General features: G+C 37.8%; 1 protein-coding gene across 1 annotated transcript in view; it reads left to right on the plus strand.

Moving 5' to 3' along the window:
* The window catches only part of taok1b (TAO kinase 1b), a 36,999-nt gene that overhangs the window by 2,549 nt on the left and 8,352 nt on the right, over positions 1 to 26,098 (plus strand). The window contains exons 2-15 of the mRNA XM_081391379.1: positions 15,028 to 15,259; positions 15,368 to 15,439; positions 16,461 to 16,562; positions 16,685 to 16,730; positions 17,899 to 17,995; positions 18,529 to 18,642; positions 19,708 to 19,799; positions 19,892 to 19,985; positions 21,550 to 21,631; positions 21,753 to 21,920; positions 23,842 to 24,042; positions 24,166 to 24,303; positions 24,584 to 24,820; positions 25,185 to 25,313. Coding sequence (XP_081247505.1) covers positions 15,128 to 15,259; positions 15,368 to 15,439; positions 16,461 to 16,562; positions 16,685 to 16,730; positions 17,899 to 17,995; positions 18,529 to 18,642; positions 19,708 to 19,799; positions 19,892 to 19,985; positions 21,550 to 21,631; positions 21,753 to 21,920; positions 23,842 to 24,042; positions 24,166 to 24,303; positions 24,584 to 24,820; positions 25,185 to 25,313 — 1,704 coding nt within the window. The 5' untranslated portion in view covers positions 15,028 to 15,127. The remainder of the gene's footprint in view (positions 1 to 15,027; positions 15,260 to 15,367; positions 15,440 to 16,460; positions 16,563 to 16,684; positions 16,731 to 17,898; positions 17,996 to 18,528; positions 18,643 to 19,707; positions 19,800 to 19,891; positions 19,986 to 21,549; positions 21,632 to 21,752; positions 21,921 to 23,841; positions 24,043 to 24,165; positions 24,304 to 24,583; positions 24,821 to 25,184; positions 25,314 to 26,098) is intronic.

A 26,098-nucleotide genomic window follows, 5' to 3' on the forward strand; every position in this document is an offset into this window, starting at 1 on the left:
GATCATGACCTTACCGTGATTTGATTGACTTAATCTAACCATTTTGCTTTATTGTACATAAATAAGCATATTTCTGTCTCACAATCTCACATAGGCTATTCTGAAATGCCATTGAAGTTTAGTGACGCATGCATTTATCTAGCCTAGCAGATGGAAACTTGATGAGTGTGTGAGAATGTCACCTTTAGAGAATCAAACTGGATACCTGCACCAGGAAGGAGGAACCCTCTGTCATGTGAACAGTTTTAACAGCAGAGATCTTGATCAATATAGGAGGCTTCCAGTGAAGTTATGCTGTTTTGCACAAACAAGCTGGAAAGAACACGTCTGATGTTGTCTGGTATCGTTTTGACTCGTGTAAACCGCTTCATTATGACATTACCAGTTAAGAGAGACAACCTTTTCTTTATCTGATAAACGACTGCAGGGATTTTGACAACATTGTCTGTCTGTCCATATAGATTTATTAGCCTAATGTGACGATGGAACCAGGAGGATGACCATAGCTGTCAAACTTGTTGACGCCACATTTAATCTAATCACAAAGGTTAACTTTATCGGGAAATTACTCAAATAGCTTGGTCCTCATCCTCAGAAAACCAAGAATTTACTGCACAAATTGTATGAACTTAGATTTTGGATTTTGACAGCTGTGGTCACCAAACTGTCATTGTAGGGCTGTACGATTAATACAAATTATGTTTAAATTTGGCTTATGAAAACACAATCATTGAGAAAACAAATGTTTATTGTGCCGCATTTCGTTGCTTTCCCTTTATTGCGCTTTTGCTCCTACAGGATCTCTGAGACGTAGCGAAACATGGACCAGCAAATAGGAATGTCACGGTGAAGAATTTTTCACTCTGGTATATAAACTTGTTGTGACAGCACCGGTCTTACCGATAACACCAGGAGGAGGGGGGTTATTTTGAACGGGTGCTTGCTTTCTGCTTTTGAATTCGCAATACGCGTACTCTGTGTATAGGCCTATTATTTGTGGCCATTACAGGGAGCTGCTATCGATATGCGGGGTGCTGAAATCACTTATGAATGCACGCTCTCTTTTCACTTAAGGTTTTGCGATCACGCGTACATTGTGTATAGGGAGCAGTGGGACTGACCGCACATTTTGCAAGATATTTGTCAATGACCCTCAGGATATGTTGCGCACTAGGCTTGCTGCGATAGTCCAAGTTATCGGCGTTACAGAACAGACACAATTAAAAACTGAACGCGTCTGCTCAATTCAGCATGAACCGAACGTGAGTTGAAGCACAGATCAGCAGCAGGAGTCAGATTTCATTTATCGCGTGACGAGAATGAGGCGAGCTGACTGACAATGGCGGAAGATTTGGTTTTGCTGATTTTCAGGTTTTTATTCAAATTTTCTGTAAGTTATTTGTTATATTATATTAGGCCTATTGCATGGTGTATGCCGTGCTTGTTCATTTTGGTGATAAAAGTTCTGTTTAATACAAGCGGGTTCATTGTACTGTTTTGTTATGTTTTTCATTAAGAATAATAATGAACCCACCATTCAAGCTATTGCTAATTTGAAAGCAAAAGTAAAATGCGCACGGCATTCATAAGTGATTTAAAAGCGAGGTAGAAAAGAGGGATGTTTAATTTCCTCAAATCCTCCGCCATCACCCTGTCAGTCATCTCATCTCTCCTTACTCTTGTCATGTGATCAGTGAAATCTGGCTCTGTCTGCACTGTGCTGTGACGCTATAGCTCGTGCTATATGAAGCAGAGCAGGAGCTTTCAGTTTCTAATTGTAGCGTCCATTGTCTAACTGAGCTAAATGGTTTTTATAATTGTTTGAGAACTTTTTCTAATTGCATTAGGGTAAACGTACCTATTAAGCTCAAGTACCCATTAAGCACACTACCATCTTGGAGCTCAGATTATAAAAAGAAACATCAATGTATTATCCTATTTGATGTATTAACCAATTGATGTGTTTGTTACTATATACCTCCTGTAATTTTAAACCAATCAGACCATTGCACACTGAGATATGTGTGTCCATGTGTTCACACTGTCTGGCGGCTATTTTCAAAGCTGTCTGAAAACTTTCACCAGAAGAGGAGCCCCTCAAATGTGCATTTTTTATATGTTTAAGCCTTTATTTTGAAGAAGTACATCATCTTATTGCAAAATTAAGAGATTAATGTTTAGACTTTTGCATATTATAACCTGGAACCTGGATGTGGGAAATAATTACAGTTAGATCTAAAAGATAGTTTTAGCAACATAGCCCAGATGCTACGAACATAGCTAGCTTACTAGCTGTATAAGATTGTGTGCTACATTAATATATTACTTCACAGGAATTAATGGCTTGTACTTTTAAATCCATAATATTATAATTTTTCATTTTATTGATAGTCTGTGGTTTTAAACTGCTGTAATTTTTAAAGAATTCATATTATTGTTAGGTGAGCTTAAAGGGTGCACTACTATGACAATCACACAGCTTCAGTGTGACATCAATTAGAAAAAGCATAATTTCATAGATATTGTCTATAATAGTTGTTCATATTAAAATTGGTATAAACTTAATACATTACCTAGATTATTAATTTAGCTAAATATTTTCCTTTAAATTTTAATTTAATATTTATTAATTAAAAAATGTTTTTGCTCCAATTAAGCACAGTGTGTGCTCCCTTTAAGCTCACCCACATTAAACGTCTATGTAAATACTTAATAATCAGAATTTAAATATTAACTGATGGTTGTCACTAGGTTAATCTTCAAAAAAATGATTAATAAACTTATTTTCACAGTCTTAAGATGACAAAAGCTAGACGAAACTATAGTGTATGCCCAAAGATGAAAGAGGCATGTCATACAAAGAAGGAGCCATCAGAAACCTGTCGTATCTGTCCAAGAAGTTTGGAGTAGACAGGAAAGCTCTGACCCAGAGAGTTAAAGGGATACTCCACTTTTTTTGGAAATAAGCTCATTTTAAATCTCCCCCAGAGTTAAACAGTTGAGTTTTACCGTTTTCGAATCCATTCAGCCTATCTCCGGGTCTGGCGGTACCACTTTTAGCATAGCTTAGCATAATGAATTGAACCGGACAAGACCATTAGCATCTCTCTCAAAAAAATGACCAAAGAGTTTCGATATTTTTGCTATTTAAAACTCGACTCTTCTGTAGTTACATCGTGTACTAAGACCGACGGAAAATGAAAAGGTGCGATTTTGAGAGTATAGGCTAGTTCCTAGCCATATCAGCCTAGAAAATTGAAACTTTACATTTTCCGTCTGTCTTATTACACAATGTAACTACAGAAGAGTCGAGTTTTAAATAGGAAAAATATCGAAACTCTTTGGTCATTTTTTTGAGAGAGATGCTAATGGTCTTGTCCGGTTCAATTCATTATGCTAAGCTATGCTAAAAGTGGGACCCCCAGACCCGGAGATCGGCTGAAAGGATTCGAAAACGGTAAAACTCAACTGTTTAACTCTGGGGGAGTTGTAAAATGAGCCTATTTCCAAAAAAAGTGGAGTATCCCTTTAAGGAGCACATTGGTTTGTTTTGTTATTTGATTTTTCAATATGGGTTACACATAGCTGAACGTGGACTAGTCTAGATGTTGCAATGAGTTTGAATGACACGTCGCTATGAATAGGATAGGCTACCTGATCAAATTGAATGCCTTGTTGCTTGATTTTAGTGTTCTGTTTTTTTGTGATTGACTCTGTACCTTCAAATAAAACTTTTTTCAATTATTCCTTAAAAAGGTTGTTTAAAATAAACAAGAATTTTTAATAAAACTTGTTGTGAGCTTATTGGGAACAGGGGTGTGCTTAAAGGGTACAAAACGTACCCATTAAGCACAGCCAGACTTTTTATATTTAATGATGTACATCTTAATTGAAATACTTTTGTCATTTAAAATAAAATGAAATATTATAGTGTGAGAGATTAATATTTTATTTTAAAATAACTTCTTGTACTAAAACCAATATCTTGTGCACTAAAAATGTCTCAATGTAGATTTTGGTGAGCTTAATAGGTACGTTTACCCTAGTTTGCAGAGTATTGGTTTCTGCTTTGGTATTGTGACATTGCACTGGTATCAAAAATTTTGATACCCCAACAACCTTGTTTCCAGAAAAATATATTTGATGTATAGCACTATCATAAAATAAAAACTAGGCCTACTCGTATTACATTTTGGTCATACTCATGTGCGAGACTATTCGACTAGCCGATTAAACGATACTGCTGCTGCTAGTCGACTTGGAAATAGTCGTTTACATTTTATTTTGCACATTTAATGTTTTGTTTTATATTTTTACAAAGGCTACGGTTAAATTACCGTCATATTAATGTTACACTTTTCTAAATAATACATTTTAAAATGTATGTCGGAACGGAAAACAAAATTGTTTCCCATACATTCGTGGCGGCTTCAGAGAAATGTCCACTCGAAGATGAGCAAGGTGAAGGCGTATTTTGAAAGCCTACACAAAACTTTTTCTTTTTCTTCAATGTCATGTCAAATTAGCATATAACAATTAAGCTTGCTTATAGGCTTGTTATACTAACCGGTTATGAGGGACAATGCAGAAAGGAAGTTTAAACTAGTTGACATGTCAGATGCAAAATTTCCGTTTAAAGTGCCCCTATTATGGATTTTTGAAAATTACCTTTCAAATTACAGGTGTTCAAAATACTTAGTTTTGTGTTTTATATTGTGTAAGTTTCTGGCTAACTGGCTAAATCACGTTATTACTGGCTTACTGAAATACTTCTGCTAATCAGCTGTGTGCCACTATTACCTAAAACTGCATCTATTAATGGAGATTGTCTGTCGTTCTTACTACTTTGAGCAAAGATAAAGGATGGAGCAAATTACAAACATGTATGCTACATCAGTCATTCACGTTAGTGCTGGGCGAACATATGCACCGTTATTGATGCAGTTCCCGCATGTGCACCGCAATAAATTAGAAATATACACATTGGTTTGTTGATGGACATACACTTGTAATACCGATGGTTGAGGAATTACAGCTGTAACATCTCATAATGCACCTCAAAATGAGCGTTTACAAGCTGTCAATATTCGGGTTATGGTCGGGTTAAGGTCACTATTTGGGTTTCTGAAACATTCGGAATAACCCGTTTACATGCGTGAGTAGAGAGAGTTACTCCTGTATACATGGAATTTGTAATCAATTGGCAATATCCCGATGTAAACGGCGACGCACGGTTAGCGTCTGGACGTACGGACAACCTTAAGATGCAATATTTCCGATTCTTTTTCCTGTATCCAAAGACAACAACAACAGCAGCAGCACGCGGATAATGAATAGTTTGGGGCAGATAGCGATCGCCTTTGTTTGCGCTTTCCTCCTCGCTCCAAAAGTGTGGTGCTGTGCTGCGTCTCGCCATGTTTACCTCTACTTCTTGTTTACTTCCGGTATACTGCACGCGGGTTTTTGTATGCGCCGTCTCTACTCAAAAGACCAAGATTCCTTGCGAATAGAACATGCGCAGAACACAAATCAATGTTCCTTTTGATGGGGATATGCCGATACACGTTTACATGACCAAATATTCGGGTTAGAAAAGGGGTACCCCAGGTATCATATCCGGGTTTTTAAAAACCGGGATATGAGCATATTCGGGTTTTTGCCGGTGTTTACATGGACGTGCGCGACCGGGTTATTGCTAATATCCCGTTTTTGAACGGGTTATTGGCTGCATGTAAACGTAGTCATTGATTCATCCATCGAGTCATTGAAAAATGTGGTGATGTGCAATGTGTATTATGAGAGAATGAAACCTTTGATGCATGTAAACCTGTAGGAAACTCCAAACCAACATTAGGAGCCTTTAATATTGACCAAAATAATAATTATATTTTTCGCCATAATTGAGCAGCCCTATGTTTTTGTATTAAAGGAATTTTTAATCCAAAAAGGAAAATTATCCCATAATTTACTCGCCTCAAGCCATTCTAGGTGTATAAGACTTTCTTCTTTCAGCCAAACACAATCAGAGTTATATTAAATAATAATATTATAAAACGCGCATCCATCCATCATAAAAGTAATCCATATGACTCCATTGGGTTAAAGGGATAGGCCTAGATCACCCAAAAATTAAAATGATTAAAGACCCTTTCATTTGTCGGTCCGAGGTCACCCTTCCGCCGGAACTCGACTCTCTCGTGAACACACTTACGGCCGTTGCCAGAAGCCAGTGATTATAGTTTATAAAAGTTTTAATTATATATTATTCTTACTAAAACCCATCGCTTCGCTTCAGAGGCCATTTATTAATCCACTGGTTTTGTATGGATTACTTTTATGATGGATGGATGGATGTGCTTTTTGGAGCTTCAAAAACTCAAGCTCTATTCAACACCTTTACAAAGCTGGGAAGAGCCAGGATATTATTTAATATAACTCAGATTGTGTTCGGCTGAAAGAAGAAAGTCATATACGTCTAGAATGGCTTGAGGGTGAGTAAATTATGGGATAATTTTTATTTTTGGGTGAACTATCCCTTTAAAAGGGCTGTGTAAATTCTGCAGCATTTCTCCTACATGACATGAGGGTAGTAAATAACGAACTTATTCCTTTAAGGAAACAATGCAAGTATGTATAAGATGAGTTTGAGTTAGAATACCATGGTTAATTAAAATGCCTCTTTGATTTGAATGTCAGTGCTGGTACACACAAGAATACCAAATAATCAACTTAAACTCTCAGCTAGACTTCACCTTTTCTTTGGCTCTTTGGAGTTATTTTTTTATTCTTTCAGCTATAGATTGTATAAAAGTAAATTCTATTATTATTCTATTAAGTAAATTATTCTTTGTTATAGTTGGTTTTTCCAAACAGCACAGCAGAAAACTTTGTGTTAGTTATGAAATACTAACTTTCAATCTATTTCAAAACTCGCTGGAACAAACAGATGGCACTGATTGTGTCATTTAGCGATTCGTTCATTTACACTCCCTGGATATTTGTCAGTCAACAGTTCTATTTGGTTTTGAATCACGACTGTAGCTCCAGGTAGGCTAGATGTGATGGATAATCTCGTTTCGGCTATTGAAGTTTTTAATCTATGCATTTCCTGTTAGTGCTGTCTGGAAGAATGTCAGTATGGTTGCAATCATTCAGCAGTAGCGTGACCTCAGAGTAAATGACATGCTCCAAAAAATGTATCTGTCCTAGTTTGTTGTTTTCAGTGGTTTTAAAAATCAGCCGGAAAAGTGTTGTGAAAGCTGTTCTCTATGTCTAGCCTACTCTCTTCTGACTGTGTCGTTGAGAAATTAACAGCACGTTATGTGATGGCGATTTAATCGTGGTGTGAATTCCTTGCAGAGGTTAAGACCTGGCAAATCCAAACTCTAAATCCGCACAGCTTATTGGAGATTAAGGCCCAATAGACCCCTCTCACTTATTTAATTTTTTTTTAAAAGCATGTTGAAGGGAATTCCCACAGAGACTAACCAGAGATCATGGCCAAGTTCCTGGAGTTACTAGTCTGTGTCCCAGACTTTTCTTGCTGAGCTTCTGTTCTGTCATGTACAGGCCTGCAGCACAACAACATGTTGCTTATGAAAGACCCAGGCCTAAGTTAAAAAGCGACATAGTCTTCTAGTTAACCGCTCCGCTTTACTTAGTGTACTGCCACCCAGCATGCCATGCAACCCAGTTTCTTTTTCTTTTTAATGGTATATTGTTCTGCTGATCATGACCACGTATGATCATTTTAATTTCCATTTAGATCTTGTCTGAAATTCTCCAAATTATCCAATGCTGAAGTACAGTTGTTAAATACATTATCTATAAAAAGTGAAGCCTGTAATTATAATTATAATGTAAGCACTAAGCAGATTTAGGAAGTTGGATTGCAAATGACAGTGTGAAGATCAAAATTGTACATTATAAATATTCTCTGGCGCATAACAATATTCCCTACAGCCTTATGAATGCTGAGCTGTTTTCTGTTTGGTCCCAGAGGAGCATCAGTAAAGAGTAATTCAGCATTTTTTTTCTCAGTTATCTGTGGAATAGGCTGATAGTGTTTGATATTTATGAAGGGATTTTTCTTTAATGAACCGAATCAATCAATGAAGTCAACTTGGTTAATTAGGCTTACTCAGCTTTGTGAGGCAAGATTTTGCCCTGTGGGGCTTGTTTGTCTGATTTCCAAAAAGTCATCACTGTACATGAAAAGCTTGGAATTTATGTGAAATATTGACTGTTTTTGCTGTCAGCCATCAAAAAATCATTTTTAAAGAAGTGTTTTTTATGTTGATATACTTTCTCCCATCTTAATGTAGATAAAAGGTTAACTGTTAGTAGGTTGCACACCCCCACCCCCCAAAAATGTAAATGTTGTAGTACTATCAAGGATGTCCTCTCTTGACTTGGGCCATCAAACCCAGATCACCCTAGAAGCCACATTTAGAAAACCTTAGAAGCTGTATAGCAACGTCCTGGCATCGTGGTGACGACTGTTGTACGGGCAAGCACATCAATGGGTATTCTCACAGTTTTTGCATTTAAAACTTGAGATGCAGGGCAGTGAAATTAAATAAAATCCTGCAAAATCTAAAGATATTTTTTCATAGGTTGAAATAGGGCTGTGTGATTAACCGTAATTGATTTTCAATTTCGTTATTCGCTTCCAACGATTATGAAAACAAGATATGTAAAATGTTCATTGTGCCGCTGCTGTATTCTGTGTAGCGCACACCTTTCCTTCACAGCGGTGTGCTTTCGAACACTTTATTCCTTACCAGCCGCGACGCGATAAAAGGTATCTTTCCCACGTTAATCCGAGTTTTTGTTCTAACCAGCCGCGACACGCGACGATTCTATTTTAGAAACGGTTCCTATTTCTGCGACGTCACAGATTACAGAAAGTATAATCTCAGGTAGGCTACTATTTATTTGCTTTATTTAATGTTAAATGCATCTGTGTGATTTTGCATATAATTTTGTGTGTCTTTTATAGCCGTACTGAAAGCTATGGAAGCTTGTTTCCGCCACAAAATAATAAAAAAAAAAGATAATTGCGACTTTTTATCTCACAATTGCGAATTGCAAGATATAAAGTCAGAATTGCGTGAAATAAAGTCGCAATTGCGTGATATAAAGTCAGAATTCTGAGATATAAAGTCAGAATTGTGTGAAATAAAGTCAGAATTGCGTGTTATAAAGTCAGAATTCTGACTTTTTTTCTCGCAATTGTGACATATATCACGCAATTCTGACTTTATATCTCAGAATTCTGACTTTATATCACGCAATTGGGAGATATAAAGTCAGAATTGCATGATATAAAGTCGCAATTGCGTGTTATAAAGTCAGAATTGTGAGATATAAACTATTTTAAGGTAAAAAAAAAAAGTCCGTCTTTTTCCCCCCCTTAGAATTGGACTTTATATCTTACAATTCTGAGAAAAGATGTCAGAATTGCGAGATATAAACTCGCAATTATGTGTTATAAAGTCAGAATTGCGTGATATAGTCATAATTCTGAGATATATAGTCAGAATTGCGTGATATAAAGTCGCAATTGCGAGAAAAAAAGTCTGAATTCTCAACACGCAATTGTGACTTTATATCTCGCAATTCTGACTATATATCTCAGAATTATGACTATATCACGCAATTCTGACTTTATAACACATAATTGCGAGTTTATATCTCGCAATTCTGACATCTTTTCTCAGAATTGTAAGATATAAAGTCCAATTCTAAGGGGGGGAAAAAGACGGACTTTTTTTTTTTTTACCTTAAAATAGTTTATATCTCGCAATTCTGACTTTATATCTCAGAATTCTGACTTTATATCTCAGAATTCTGACTTTATATCTCAGAATTCTGACTTTATTTCACGCAATTCTGACTTTATATCTCCCAATTCTGAGAAATAAAGTCAGAATTGCGAGATGTAAACTCGCAATTGTGAGATAAAAAGTCGCAATTATCTTTTTTTTTTTATTTTGTGGCGGAAACAAGCTTCCATAGAAAGCATCAATTCACCTCAGATCTTCTAAATAAATAAATAACTCATTGTTAACAGTCAAGTGTCAATTCTATGACAACGATTGTTTCAGTAACTCAGTATGTATTACAGTAATACAGTATGTATTTTTAATAGTGTTAAAATGGTGTAATATTCATGAATTTGCCGAGAGAGCCACTCACTCACGCTCTTCTGATTGGCTGTGAGTTTTGATTGACTACATCGCGTCCCATAGTTGCATCGCGTCTGGTGTGGACAGTCAAATTATTTGTCGCTGGAGTATACATCTGTTAGTATACATCTTCCTGAAAAATGTAAAACACTGTGTCTGTTTATTTAATTTGCATGTTCATTCTGTTGTATTTATTTGTCCATTTATTTTGTAATTAGTTTCTTTGTTCTTATTGAATTTCTGACTCAGGGCTCAACAATAAGGACTGCCTGATTGGCCGGGTCCAGCGTGAACTGTCACTTGCCCCATTGCGCAAGTGCTGCATCTTCACGGATGTTAATAATTTGCCATAATCGATCAGCCCCAGGTTTAGCTACTTTAAACTTCAGTGTTGTGTGCAAGAAGCTGCAGTAGACATGCAGTGGTCAATCATGTCCGTCTAGCACGTTTACGTCAAATTTTTTTAGAAAAGCAGCGAATTGGCATTAAAGTTCTGTAGGAATTACTTCTGAAGGGCCCTACACACTGGGACGAATATCGGCGCTCGTTATTCGCTAGCGTTTTTCAACGCGTTTTTTGTGTTCACACACAAGCGATTTTCGCTGACGATGAGCCGAGTGAACATGCAAATTCATTCCCTGACATTCCTCCCTGACATCCCTGACTTTGTTTAGTCACGAGGCGTTAAACGTCGGCGAATATCACGCACAAAATTCGTCCCGGTGTGAACAGGCCTTTATACTGTCTTTAGAAAATCTACAAATGTAGTTCTCTAAAGGAGAAAGATAATAAATCCCAACCTGTCAGAGCATTAAGTGTTTAGTAGTCACCCTCCACGGTCTGTCTTGTGACTCGAGCTTCCCTTCTCTGTTATCACATGTCTAAGGAATACTTTTTGAAGGGCTAAATCTGTTGTTTACCCACAGATGCTCTGACTAATGCAGTCACTGCAGGATGGTGAAAAAGCCAGTGGTCTTAACTGACCGCACAATGGACTTGTTGGAATATGTTTGCTTTGAGCAACTGAATAAGAAGTGTCTACACAGGGTGCCAATGCCCAGCCTGTACCCTTTCCACACATTTCCAGCCAAAATAATCCGTTCTGCACTTGACAAATTTTCTGGTCTCGACCATAAATATAACTTCACAGAGTGCTGAGGGTGGTATAATGACGACACCAATTAGCCTAAAGTTTTTAACGTAACAACAACTGAAGCAAAAAATAATAATAATAATAATCACCAAAGCACCTTAAAGTAGAAATATGATTTGCAGTGATGATGTGACATGCTAGGCAGCCACTCTAGCCACTTCATTGATAAATTAAGTACTGAGTTTTATGTCTGACGGTTGCAAAAAAAGCAGCTTGTCATGGCATAAAAACTCATACCCTCCCTACAGATAAACATCTACAAGTGTTATGTTGGAATGTAGTCAGTTATGTCATCGCTTCGGCTCTCAAGTCAGTGGAAATTCCATTTGAATGGAAAAGAGGTAACCTACCCACAATTGGTCTTTCATTTATCCAGCTAATCAGCTCTAATGGTTCATGAACACGCCCAGAGTTTGACTGTTATTCAACACATTGCTTCAGATCCCTCCAAACCTGTATGAGCCTGAAGAGGTGATAAGAATGCAGCAGAGCAGGTCAATGTGAAAGCTGGGAGCACGTCAGCTGTCGTGCTGCGACATTACTGTATTTACAGCCTGTAAACAAAGGTCAGGTCACCGGTCGTTGTTTGGAATTAGTATCTGAAGATAAGACAGGTACTGTGGCCTCATGGTCTGTTCCTGTTTAACAAATCCACAGACGCTCATCTGGCTTATCTTGTATTTGCAGCTCAACCTACAGATTTGTAAAAGGAAAATAAAGATCTGGGCAGGTAACTAGTGTTGTCAAAAATATAGATTTTTCCTGAAATATTTGAAACGGTTCTGATATTCATTTTCCACAGTATCGACACACAGACACCAGCTGCGCTTCCTCATCTCTGACACACCCGCCTCCTTTTAGGCCACGTTCACACTGCGAACCTTAGTGATAAATTCTGATTTATTGCTCAGATCTTTTGTATAGCTGTTCACATTTAAATGTGGCCAATATCAGATTTCAGTGTGAACAGATCATTGTTCAACAGAACTGACCCGCATGCGCAAAAGAACAATAAAAAGATGACACGCAGCACACTGTCATACACTCTAGGGCCTTTCACACTGCGCTTAACCCCGGGTTATCGTTGTTCTGAACACCACTTTTAACCCTGGGTAAAGGAGCATTTCACACTTGTAATTTAGATGTGGGGTTAGCACCAGTTTTTACCCGGGGTTAGGAAACCCTGCTCTAGAAAAGGGTTAGCATCACCTTTGCGGTGTTAACTCTGCATTGCAGTGCCAAACTTGTACAGTGTGAAACGATGCGGTGTTAGAATGTTACAACTAGATGCTTAGCATCCACAACCAATCGCGTGCCTTATATTCACGCACTTTAGGCAGTCATGGCAACAACGCGCGATGCATATAAATAGTTGTTTCTGTGTATGATAGGAAAAATATCAAACGGCAATGGTGCGTTTGTCCAGTGAGTACAAACTTAAACCTTTAACCCGGGGTTTAGGAATGTGCAGTGTGAACTGGCAATTTATGAATACCCAGGATTAACTGTTAACCCCGGGTATAGTATGAGCAGTGTGAAAAGGTGAAAAAGATAACCCAGGATTCCGTTTACCCAGAGCTTAGAATGACCCAGGGTTAACTAGGCTATTTCAAGTGTACAAAAGCTGTTCCTGGGGCGGTACCTTTCCAAAAAGTACACTTTTGTTACTTTTAGGTATTAGTTCACTTTAGGACAGGTATTAATATGTAACTTTAAGTTATCAATATGCACCCTTTAGGTATAAAAGTGTACCTTTTGAAAAGGTACTACCCCAACACTGCTCCATCTTCACTCCCTGAGGGAATTTGTGGCTAAAATATTTATATGCTTTGAAATCTCACCCAAAATCTGTTCATAACATAGGCTATATTAAATACTAGAAGAATAGTTTCAATGTGGTTTATTGGAACACTCGTGTGCAAATTATTTTTTCCTAGGACATGCCAAGCTTATTACATGGTGATCAGCATTAAAAGTTAAATATCACTGCTGCTTTTTGCAGTTCAGATTTTGTTTGAAAAGATTAAAATAACGTTTTTGTCAGTTATTTTATCTATGGGTCGCTACATTTGTTACAGATTTCTGCATTTTTTGATTGCGTTTGTGAATAAGTGCTACTTGTTTAAAATGTGCTTTCACTCGATCATATTCAGTAGCCTATCTAGAAGATACAAACAAAACCTGTATTGGATTTAGGACCACATATGGAAGTGGCCCAAATCTAAATTGAAAAGATCAGATTCTATGTGGTTTATGAGTCCCATATGAGCAAAAGGGTTAGTCCACATTTGGTTAGTCCTACCTGCAGTCTTAACTTAGCCTCAATCACTCTTTCATTTGCTCATTGATTTGAATATAGTTGGTGCTACAAGGCCTGAATTTTGGCATACATTATTTTTTTCCGCAGGTTTCGTGCTCACACACATGAAGCTGCTTCTCAAACTGCTTGGGATTTCCCAATTGAATTCTTTTACGTTGCTTTTGCTCTTAAACTGTCAAATACACACAAATATTCATGCGTTTGGTCTTAAAGGTCTGTAAGGATTATTCCTGTATTTAATTAAGACAATCCAGTGTTATTTTACATTTGATTACTTTGTTCAATTTCTGTAGTATTTCTGAATATTACTTTTAGATCTACCTGAAAAACCTAAAGCACTGTTTATTCTATTTTTTTCTTTATTCTGTTATTCTGTATTGGTGCTATCATTTGTAATTTGTTTGTTTGTTCTTATTTTATTACTGACTGACTGTCTACTTTTTTTTTTTGTAAATTCAATTCAAAGTTTGAAATCAAGCTGCTTTGTGCTGTGTTTAATCTACTGTGCAACAAACACACAGCACAACAAAATTATAAAAAAAACAATTGAGTGAGCAAACATTTAGGCTAGGTGAGATTATTGTTATGGTAATTGATCACACAGGGTTCCTACGCAGTTTGGAAAAGTATGGAAAAATATTATTTTTTCCAGACCATTGCCCCTATTCAGTTTAAAAAAATATATATATAAAATTACTAAATATTCTTATTCTTAATAAAAAATAATATGGTGTCGTAGCCCAAACAGCACATAAATCAGACTGTTTGGTGATCATGCAACATCAAACCACGTTTACAGTATCAAATTGATAGCCTGACTACGTCAGACTTCGTACTTCCGCTCAATTTCAGTTCGCTACTGTACTCAGTCTGAGATAGCGACCTATCTCCCAGTTTTCCTCCGGCCTCAAAACAGCCGGCCAATCAACGAACAGAGGGCGGGCTGAGAGCCGTGACGTAGACGCTGATTGTACCGTGGATGTGTAGATTTACTTCACATAATCTGCAAAAGTCGTTCACAGCCATGTTCACTCTAGTATTTCGCTCGATGGTTTTGTTTTCGCATCATACATGTGTTTACAGTGGAAGTTCGATGCAGCCAAGTCGGCGCATAACACACTTCTTAACCAAACGTTATGTGATTGGCTTATGGGTAACCAATGATTTTAAACTTCAGACAAGCGCACGCTTGTTAGTTGTATCCTGTTTTCATTGTCAAAACAGGATACAACTAAAAAGAAATGAATGAAGAATTTGATTAAAACGCTGAACGTTTTTATTATTATTGTTTTTTATTTTTTCAGAAAGCCTGATAAAGTGTCAACTCTATTACATATATTGATTAGGCCTATATTTGTTTACAGGTCTCTATGCGTACACTGCCTCCCTCTGGCAGATGAGTAACCAGCGGGGCCTGACGGCCAGATAGTCCCCTGCGAGCGCGGCGCGGCCCCGGCTCGCAGCATGCCCTCCACCAGCAGGGCAGGGAGTCTGAAGGACCCCGAGATCTCAGATCTCTTCTTCAAGGAGGACCCCGAGAAGCTCTTCACAGACCTCCGTGAGATCGGTCATGGCAGCTTTGGCGCGGTCTATTTTGTATGTTTTATCTGTTTAATAGGTTTTGTCATCTTAATGCATGTTACAGTACATTATGAAATGTTTGGGAGATTAGATTGTGATATATCAGATGTGTATATTGCTCAGGCACGGGATGCGCGGACTGCAGAGGTGGTGGCCATCAAGAAGATGTCCTACAGTGGGAAACAGTCTAATGAGGTCAGTTTTCCTACATTCCAGAGTCATTACATACAGTCATGCAACAGTTTGGTTGTGGATTCAGCTTTTCCTTTTGAGGGTGGGCACAGTGATAGAAATGATTGCATTATAAGACTATAAGACTTTTTTCATGTTTTTGAAAGAAGCTTCTGATGCTCACCAGGGCTGCATTTATTTGATCAAAAATGCGTTAAACACTGTAATATTGTGAAATATATTCCATTTCAAATAAATGCTGTTCTTTTGAACTTTCTATGCAGAAAAGTATGATTTTCACAAAAATATTAAGCAGCAAAAATGTTTTCAGCATTGATAATAATAACTATTATTAATTGTACTCAGTTATTAATAACTTAAAATAATCTAGCAGCATATCAGCATATTACAATTATCTGAAGGATCATGTGAAACTGAAGACTGGAATAGTGGTTGTCACAGGAATAAATTACATTTTAAAAATGTATTCAAATAGAAAAAAAGCTATTTTAAATTGTAATAATATTTCACAAAATAACCTTTTTTACTGTAGTTTTGATCAAATGCTGTCTTGGTGAAAGACAATTGTATGAAAAACATGAAATCTTGATTATTCCAAACTAATATATATTTTAGTCTCTTTGTTTCATACTCACAAACAACTATGGCTTGGCTCTCAAACAGTGACTTGGCTCAGTATCATACGAGCAAATTAAAGTCAATTGCTGAAGTCACATTAAATCTCCTGTAACACCTCAGATTGAAGTGAAGCACCAATGCCATTCATACTTTAGCTGGTGGCAGCATTTCCTTTGTAATTTCAGATTAGCAGTAATCGGATTACACATAATCTCTGCAAAGAATCCTTCAGAAGCTTTAGGACTGACTTTCTTTTTCAGGACCTGTACTAGTTAATCGATATGTCCAGTCTGCTCTTGTCAATAGTGGATACAGTGATCAAGTGGAAAATTGGAATACATTGTATGCTTTTCCGGCCAGTTTGAAAGAAGACTGTTTGACTTGATGCTTTCTTCTCTTTACTTAGAAATGGCAGGATATCATTAAGGAAGTCAAGTTTCTCCAGAGAATACAACACCCAAACAGCATAGAGTATAAAGGATGCTACTTGCGGGAACACACAGCATGGGTAAGATCTCTTTCTTTTTCTCTTCTGAATCACTCATTCTCACTATCACTCTTTGGCATGAGATGTTAATGAGTGCATAAAAACACAATATTCATTTTATCATCTTTTTTCCCCCTCCTCAGCTTGTCATGGAGTACTGTTTGGGCTCAGCCTCGGACCTCCTTGAAGGTGAGATGCCAAACATTTGGCTTCATGTGGAAGCATGATCAGTATTTTATCCAAAATGTGTGTTTATTTATTTATTTCTTCAAAAATGAGTTATGATCAAATCTAAGCTTTAAAGACACAATATGTAAGATTTTTGCATTAAAATATCCAAAAACCACTAGCCACTACTAGTGTCATATATTTTATTCGCTTGTGTACTAACATTATCCCAAATATTAACAACAATGTTTAAATCCAGAGAAATTCGCAATTTTAACCAGTGTAACGCCCTCATTGCGTCGCCTGTCAATGCCGTCATCCTCGGTTTCCACTTTGGGTGCCGTAGAAACCATGGCAGCATAGCGAGTCTAATGAAAAAATGCGGAAGTAGTCATTTTAGCGTCTCTGGCACGCCACTCCTGTTGTTGTTTCGTCATGGACCTCAATTATTCGTTATTGTTTTCAGCAGGCTTTGTCGAATAGTTTTGGAAAAGATGAGAAATAAAACGAGGATCAATATCAGTGTGGCATTTCCTAACACTGTTTTACAAGTCTATGGCAGTGTAATTAAATACACAGTATGTGTTAAACATAATTAAATAGTAAGTCAGCCTTTTTGCAAATGCTGTGGGTACGCTTAAATGTGCTTTTAGTTTAATAGTTTTGTACACGTAAAACTGCGCTGCGTTACCCCACCATTTAATTTGACAAATAAAGTGACATGTATGAGTAGTAATTTAGCAATGAACATTACGTTACTTGTGGCTAATTAAAATTAAATAAAATCACGTGATCAAATTTAAAGGTTATAAAACTCTATTTAATTTCATACCTCATTCATGAACATGATTTGAGTCCTGTCAACTCCCATCATTCCACGCTCCTTCACAGCGTCATCAAACTATGCCTTTGTTATTGTTTTGAATAAGTGACCTCTAATGGCAAAAATTATATACTGTGCCTTTAACATTTACATTTATTATTACAAATAATAGAGCATAGTGCTAGCAACACCAAGTTATGGGTTTGATTCCCAGGGAATGCATGAACTGACAAAATGTACTGTATATCTTGAATGCAGTGTACATCACTTTGGATGAAAGGTCTGTCAAATGCATCAGTGTAATGTAAATCATTGTCACTTTGATGAACATGCAACTTTACCGTTTTTTTGTTTTTGTTTGTTTAGTTCACAAGAAGCCCCTTCAGGAAATTGAGATTGCAGCAATTACACATGGTGCTTTGCAGGGCCTTGCATACCTTCATTCCCATAACATGATTCACAGGTTTGTGGCTTTTTCTTTTTCCTTTTCCTATTAGTGTTGGGCATCGAGAACTGGTTCCACAGGAACCAAATGAATTTCATGACTGCTTCCGCTAATAGATTTTGCATTCTTGCTCTGAAGACAGGAAACCTTGTTGGACTACTCTGGGAGGGTTTCTTGCACATTTATTCATTTGCGGCACAGTGCAGTCTCTAATTAAATTGTTTTAGCAAGTCTGCATTGAATTCAATGCAAGGGACGACAAACATACAGACCACTATTGTCTGATTCACAAACATATGGTTCTTATGGTCACAAGTCTCACAAATAAAGTTACAATGAAACATAAGTAGTAATCAACCTTTTTTTCCATATTGTGGAGTACATCCGAGTATTACTGATTATGGAAAAAGAAAAAAAATGTAGGATAGGGACTTGGTTCTATGCTTGGGTTGTTGATTGGATTTTGAGATGTGGGAAGTCTTCACAATGCATTACCAGTGGGTGTCAAAGAAAACGTTGATTATTCTGTGTATATTGTCATCTTAACTCAGGGATATCAAAGCTGGGAACATCCTACTGACCGAGCCTGGACAAGTCAAACTGGCAGATTTTGGTTCTGCCTCCATCGCCTCTCCAGCTAACTCTTTTGTGGGGACACCATATTGGTGAGCACACTGAGGATCTTTAATAATAATGACTAGGGATGCACCGATGCATCGGCTGAACATCGGTAACGGCCGATATTTGCCTCGTTAACTGCCATCGGCCATCGGGAAATAAAAATGACATTCGCCGATGTCACATGGGCGTCAGTTTGGTTTGATATGCTGGGGACAGAGACGCATTCGGAAGTGCATTTTCAGAAGTGCTGGGTACAATGACGCATTTATTTATTTATTTTTCTATGAGAAAACTCCTTTTCTCGAGAAAAGAACGACCATGGTGTGTAGCAGAAGAAGCGGCGGAGTATGCACGATCCGCGAGTGCTGAAGACGTTCTGCACGGCTTTGATGGGTGCGCAGGAGGACACAAATGGGCGGCGACCGCTTCTTCCAGTGGCGGGAGCTTTTCCCTCAGCGCCGTCAACAGATAGAGCGTTAACTGTACACACCGCCGCCGACTTGAGCTGCAAAGAAGCTCTGGCCTCCCTGTCAAGGACGCTTGTCAAAAAGTACGGGGAAGCTTGACCGCTCTGAATAGTGAGTGAGAGCGCGCGCGCGGTCGGGGCTCTCTCTCTCTCTCGCAGAAGAGCGCGTGCGCGTTTAAAATTTAATATGAACATTCACCCGTGTTTTTTCCCTCATAAATGCGAACACGAAAAATAAAATGAATATTATAATGTTTTTTTTGTTGGGTCAGACAATGATTACCAAATTTCTCTCTCATATTGCTCCTCATAACAACTGAAAAAGAACTTATAAATAAGGTTATAACTGTCAACCAGAAAGTGACATTAAAGGTTTTTTTTGTTTCATAAATTGCTTGGTCTGATTGAATTTGTGCTCATTCTAGGATAGTGTGATCAAGAGCCGAAAGACTTGTATGTTTCAGTGGCACAAAAGAAGGAATAAATAACAAAAAGAAAAAACATCGGCATCGGCATCGGCCATCGGCCAAGTTGTTATGTTAAACATCGGTATCGGTATCGGCCCAGAATTTCCCAATCGGTGCATCCCTAATAATGACTCCATTGACACAGCCTGGTTACTAACACATACGTCTCCTCTCAGGATGGCCCCTGAAGTGATTTTAGCCATGGACGAGGGACAGTATGATGGAAAGGTTGACATCTGGTCTCTTGGGATTACCTGCGTAGAACTAGGTGACGAAGAAGTGCTGCTCATCGTAAATTGAATTGTGCGTCTTTCACAGTGTGAAAGTCAAGCTAACTTTTGCCTCTCCTTTTTGCTGTAGCGGAAAGGAAGCCTCCTCTGTTTAACATGAATGCGATGAGTGCCTTATACCATATAGCGCAGAATGAGAGTCCCACACTGCAGTCAAGTGAATGGTGAGTCCTCTAACACAGGGTTTCAATCTTTTTTTTATGAACTCCAAATATGATCAGTCTCATCCTAAAACGTACTATAGTACTGTACTGTTAGATGTATTAGTTATTTATATAAATTTACTTACTTAAATTATTTTATTTTAATAAAATTATTTATTTATTTAGTGATGATAAATTTGAACATGAAACTCTAGTGTTGTCTTTAGTAATCTATAGCTGGGTTTTTTAGTCTTTTAGATGCCATAGAGACCCCAAATATGATGTTTATCATGTGAGACCCCATCCTAAAATTTAAAAGGCAGCTATATTGTTTCATATCCAGAGAACCAATTTATACGGTGTAAAATTGTATATTACAAATATACGTAAAATATAATTTGGAAAATATTTAGTTTCTTTTCTTTAAATGATTTCCCTTTTTGTTCTACTCGCTATGGTATGATACTAAATAAATAGATTTAAATAAATCTAACAGCATTTATTTAGTAGATCTACTAAATAAATTCTGTTAATTTATTTTGTTCAAAACCATTATTCTTATTTAATTTTAATCATATTTCATTTATTTATTTTTTTCATTAAGGCTAGGTAGTAAATCTGAATATTTTGTTTGACCATTTTTTCCATGTGAATTGCGAGTATCTGGGCAATAATTAAATAAATTAAGTCTCTGATTTAAAGGGTTAGTTCACCCAAAAATGAAAATTCTATCATTAATTACCCTCATGTCGTTCCAAACCCATAAGACTTTCGTTCATCTTTGAAACACAAAGATATTTTTTTATAAAATCTGAGTGATTTCTGTCCCTCCATTGACAGCTACGCAACTACCACCACTTTTAAGGCCTGTTCACACCGGGACGAATTTCGCGTGCGATATTCGCCGACGTTTAACGCCTCGTGACTAAACAAAGGGCGCCAATGTGAGTGTGCACACCGACGCGAAAAACGCCACGCGTAAAAGCGTAATTTAAAAAAAAAACGCCTCGGGTTTTTTGGTTATCTGACCAATGAGATTGGCGCTTTTGCTCACGTGTCTGGAGCTTCTGAAGTTACAGTAAAACACAACTTGGGGGCACTCAAACACAAAACGGTCTTGCCGAGCACACATACGTAACGGCGAAGAAGATATACACCGAGTAGCATCTACACTGCCGGGAAGAAATAAGACGAGGAAGATGCAAGGCAAGATGAATGTAGAGCTGCTGGTCTCGTTGGTGTCGGAACATAAAGAACTATACAAACGCGACAGCGACTACAAAAATCTTGATAAAAGAGCACTGTTATGGAGTGGTATTAAGCGCCATCTAATGTCAGGGAATGAATTTGCATGTTCACTCGGCTCATCGTCAGCGAAAATCGCTTGGGTGTGAACACGAAAACCGCTGGCTAATAACGTGCGCCGATATTCGTCCCGGTGTGTACGGCCCTTTATGCTTCAAAAAGTTCATAAAGAGAACGTAAAACTAGAGGAACAGATTTAATTTAATTAACTTTATTTAAAAATATTGAGCGGTTTCTGCATTAGCGAGTCGATTAACCTGCTGTGTTATTCTTTCCTCAGGACGGATTATTTTAGAAATTTTGTTGACTCTTGCCTTCAGAAAATCCCCCAAGACCGACCACACTCTGAGGATCTGTTGCAGGTGTTCACTTTGCATTGAATTATCAAGAAATTTAAATAACCTTTTTGTTTGTTAGTCTTAATAATCCACTTGAATACTTGGTTAACTGCCTTATTTTCTGCACTCTTTGCAAAAACAATAGCATGCATTCGTCCTGCGAGAGAGGCCAGAATCTGTTCTGATGGATTTAATTTTGCGGACAAAAGATGCAGTCCGAGAGCTGGACAACCTACAGTATCGCAAGATGAAGAAGATCCTCTTTCAAGAGTCCCACAATGGGCCGACCACTGAGACCCAGGAGGGAGATGAGGTCAGATCTCAAACCATCCCTAGTTCCAGTGCTTTAACATTGATTGGCTCATATAAATTAGTCCAAATATCTGAGAAAAGATCTGAGTGTTCAAAATCAAATTTAAAGGTACAACTTTGGCCCTTTAGCGGTTAAAAAACAAAACTGCATGCATTTAGCGGAAGAACGTTGTTTTGGTGTGCTTCGGCTATCTAATAGGGTTATCCTACAGCTCATAAAACATTCACTACTAGGCTTAATAGATATAACCAGTTTAGATGAAAATGGATCTCAAGCTGACTAGAGATCCAAATGTTACTGTAGCTATACCCATTAATAGACACGGTACTATTCCAGCACAGCTCTACGCCATAATGAAATGACCCTTCACAATAGATGATGCTTTACAATGAACTCTGTTAGAGAGCTACAAATGACAATTTATCTGTTCAATAAAATACCTTTCTGACCTGTTGAGTAATAAAACCACCATCTCCGCATTGCTTTTGCAACATTTAAAATCCCTCAGGTCTCACCCTCTCTGAAAAGCCAAGCTAATGAGATTTTGATCTCTTTCGCGTTCTCTTTTTGCCAGCGAATCTCCTCTGTTCGGTGTGATTCAGAGGTGATTCCTCTGAGGTTTGAGATTCAGCGGCTCCACGTCAACCTTTTTTCGCACGTTGTGACAATTAAAGGGATAGTTCACCTAAAAATGAAAATTCTGTCAGTAATTACTCACCCTCATGTTGTTCCAACCCCGTAAGACCTTTGTTCATCTTCGGAACACAAATTAAGATATTTTTGATTAAATCTGAGCGCTGTCTCACTCTTCCATAGGCTTCTAAGGGACTGAAACTTGCTGGCCCAGAAAAGTTATTAAAGAGATCGTTAATATAGTCCAAGTGACTACAGTGGCTTAATCTTAAGTTTATCAAGCGACGAGAATACTTTTTGCGCTCTAAAAAAATAAATAAATAACGACTTTATTCCACTATTCATTTCCTTCTCTCTGGGCCTCGCGTGAGTTAACGTAGTGTTTTTGCGCAGCGCGTCACACACATGACCAGCGTCGGCCAATAGTGAGCCTACGTGGTGACGTGCAACACTGACGCGCTGCGCAAAAACACTACGTTAACTCTCGAGGCCCAGAGAGAAGGAAATGAATAGTGGAATAAAGTCGTTATTTTTGTTTGTTTTTGCACACAAAAAGTATTCTCGTCGCTTTATAAACTTAAGATTGAGCCACTGTGGTCACTTGGACTATATTAACGATCTCTTTAATAACTTTTCTGGGCCAGCAAGTTTCAGTCCCTTAGAAGCCTATGGAGGAGTGAGACAGCTCTCAGATTTAATCAAAAATATCTTAATTTGTGTTCCGAAGATGAACGAAGGTCTTACGGGGTTGGAACAACATGAGGGTGAGTAATTACTGACAGAATTTTCATTTTTGGGTGAACTAACCCTTTAACCTATGCCGTTCCCACACGTGTAAAAGTAGGGGGACCAACTTTTCTCTATTTATGGATATGATGAGATGGGTGAGTGATGCATGTATGAAATTACCCACAGTAAATCAGGGTAAAATAAAAACAAGATTGGTGATTTATTGACTAGTTATTTAAATACATTTTTAACAAAAAAAAAAAAAAGTCATCGTGTACCTTTAAAACTGAACACTTTTGAAAAAAGGCCGAATGTTCTCCTTTTGTAAGTACAGGATGATCTTTGGGTCATTCTCAAATCCTGGTAAATAACATGACTATCAGGTTTAACACAAACTTATGAAGTTTATGCAGTTTATTTAATATATTTTTTTTTAATTTAATTATAAGAATTGTCATTAATGATTTCAGTCTTTTTAAGCCAACTCTGTTTTTTGACTTAAATAGAGTTGTTGTTTTACTGCTATGCTCTGAACTGCTGTTTTTTTGTGTGTGTTCAGGAGTCGGAGCACAATACTGGTCGCACGGGCACAGTGAGCAGTGTGGGCAGTAATCAGTCCATTCCCAGCATGTCGATCAGTGCGAGCTCTCAGAGCAGCTCAGTGAACAGCCTTCCTGATGCTGCCGATGACAAGAGTGAACTTGATCTGGAGAAAGACCACACTGTTATGTCTAACAGTTCGGTCATACATCTGAAACCTGTACGTTCACACACCTCTTCTTAAAATATCACAGAAACCTTCAGTATAACCCAAATCAGAGATTCTTTATACTAAGCAACTGTGAACAGTGAATATACATTTTCCTGTTTTTGTGTCCATTAGGAAAGGGAGGAGGTTTACCCTGAGAATCCTGAAACACATCCTCGTCCCTCAGAAGCCCAGGCGCCACCTGCACAGCCCCCACAGCGCAAACACCATCGCAACCCTGAGCACTTTGCCACCATCCGCACAGCCTCACTGGTGAGGCAGTCAAGTCGATCTGTACTGAAATGCTTCACAACCCTAGTGTCCACATCAGACTTAATTGCTCATATTATAATTGATCAACCGTGGCATTGGTCGCTTCCAGTGTAAACACAGTGTAAAATGAATGACATCTCAAGAATTTATTGTTCACTTCCAGTCTCAGGTTCTTGAAATGTTCAACATTCATTTAATTTTTCTTAAACGTCTCTTGATCATTTTTATTCCTCTTCCCTGTCCCTTCATTTCCTTGTGTCCCTCCTCTTGCCTCTTACAGGTAACACGTCAGATGCAGGAACACGAGCAGGACTCTGAGCTGAGGGAGCAGATGTCCGGTTACAAGCGCATGAGACGGCAGCACCAGAAGCACCTTATGGCCCTGGAGAACAAACTGAAAGCGGAGATGGACGAACACAGGCTGAGACTGGACAAAGAGTTGGAGGCCCAGAGGAACAGCTTTGCCAGTGAGATAGAGAAACTTGTGAAGAAAAACCAAGCAGCCATTGAGAAAGATGTAAGTGCACACGAGACATGTCACATGACGGAATTCCACCTGAAAACTGCTCAGGAATCGGAAATTCCCCTCTTCCTCATATGCCGTTCAAACAGTTTCTTAATCAAGTAATAATATCTTTCATATATATAACTTGGCCAAAAGTATGTGATGCCCCTTTCTGATTAACTGTAAGCAAGACCCCTCAATTCCAGTGAAGACAAATCTTAATGTTACATCATAAAATTACATTCTTGAGAATTATGTGCTCCATACTTTGTTGCAAGGGGAGGTTCCTGTTCTGCTTCATTATGACTAAAAGGTTCTGTGCACAAAGCTATTAATATTTAATTAATTTTACATTTTCATTAATATTGTCTTGAAGGCCAAGTCATTTGCCAATGATGAGAAGAAATTCCAACAGCACATTCAAGCCCAGCAGAAGAAAGAGCTTAGTAGCTTCCTGGAGTCACAGAAACGAGAGTACAAGCTACGCAAGGAGCAACTGAAAGAGGTATAGGCATATTTCAACAAAGGCTTTTTGCCCACCTTTGAATCCACCAAGTGTTTTTCATCTTGGTGTAATTGCACCTAGATTGACCTCTATTATGAGATCTTTTTGCATGAACAGTGCAAATGAATCAAGATAAGTGAAAAAGCAGGAAAGTGGGCATGGTCAATACAGCTGAAAATTAGAGATGCACTGAAATTTCAGCAAACTAAAAAATGTTGTTTGTTTTTGGCTGAAACTATTTTTAAGGGCCAAAATCATTGACTGAGACACTGACATTTAATTAGTACTTCTCCTTAGGCTGGCTTTTTCGTGGATAAGCTACAACAGGTAAACTTTCCTGTTTATAGCACAAAATAAACATGAATGAACATCAGAAGGTATGTTGGAAGAAACAAGTTACTGAAATGTATCATGTCTTATGTAATCGCTCAATCAGTGTTTCAGTCTTGGAAAACGTCAATAAAACAGCTTGTAAACAATGTTATATAATTTAATATTTACCTCAAGATAGCAATTCAATGTCTGTAGCTTGTTAGCTAACTAGAAAACAACTCTAGATAAGGAACATTTTGCTAAATATATGCGCTTATTCATTATTTTTACTCAACATGTTGTCTTCATTATTTAATGTATGTTTGAATAAATCTGCCATGAAAATGTACATCTTTATTATAGCCACCGTTTAAATTTTTAAACATTATAATTAGGGCTGTCAAAAGATTAATCGCATCCAAAATAAAAGTTTGTGTTTAAATAATACATGTGTGTGTACTGTGTATAATTAA

Source organism: Scardinius erythrophthalmus, assembly GCF_964197995.2.
Source record: "Scardinius erythrophthalmus genome assembly, chromosome: 17".
In the NCBI taxonomy this organism is placed as follows: Eukaryota; Metazoa; Chordata; class Actinopteri; order Cypriniformes; family Leuciscidae; genus Scardinius; species Scardinius erythrophthalmus.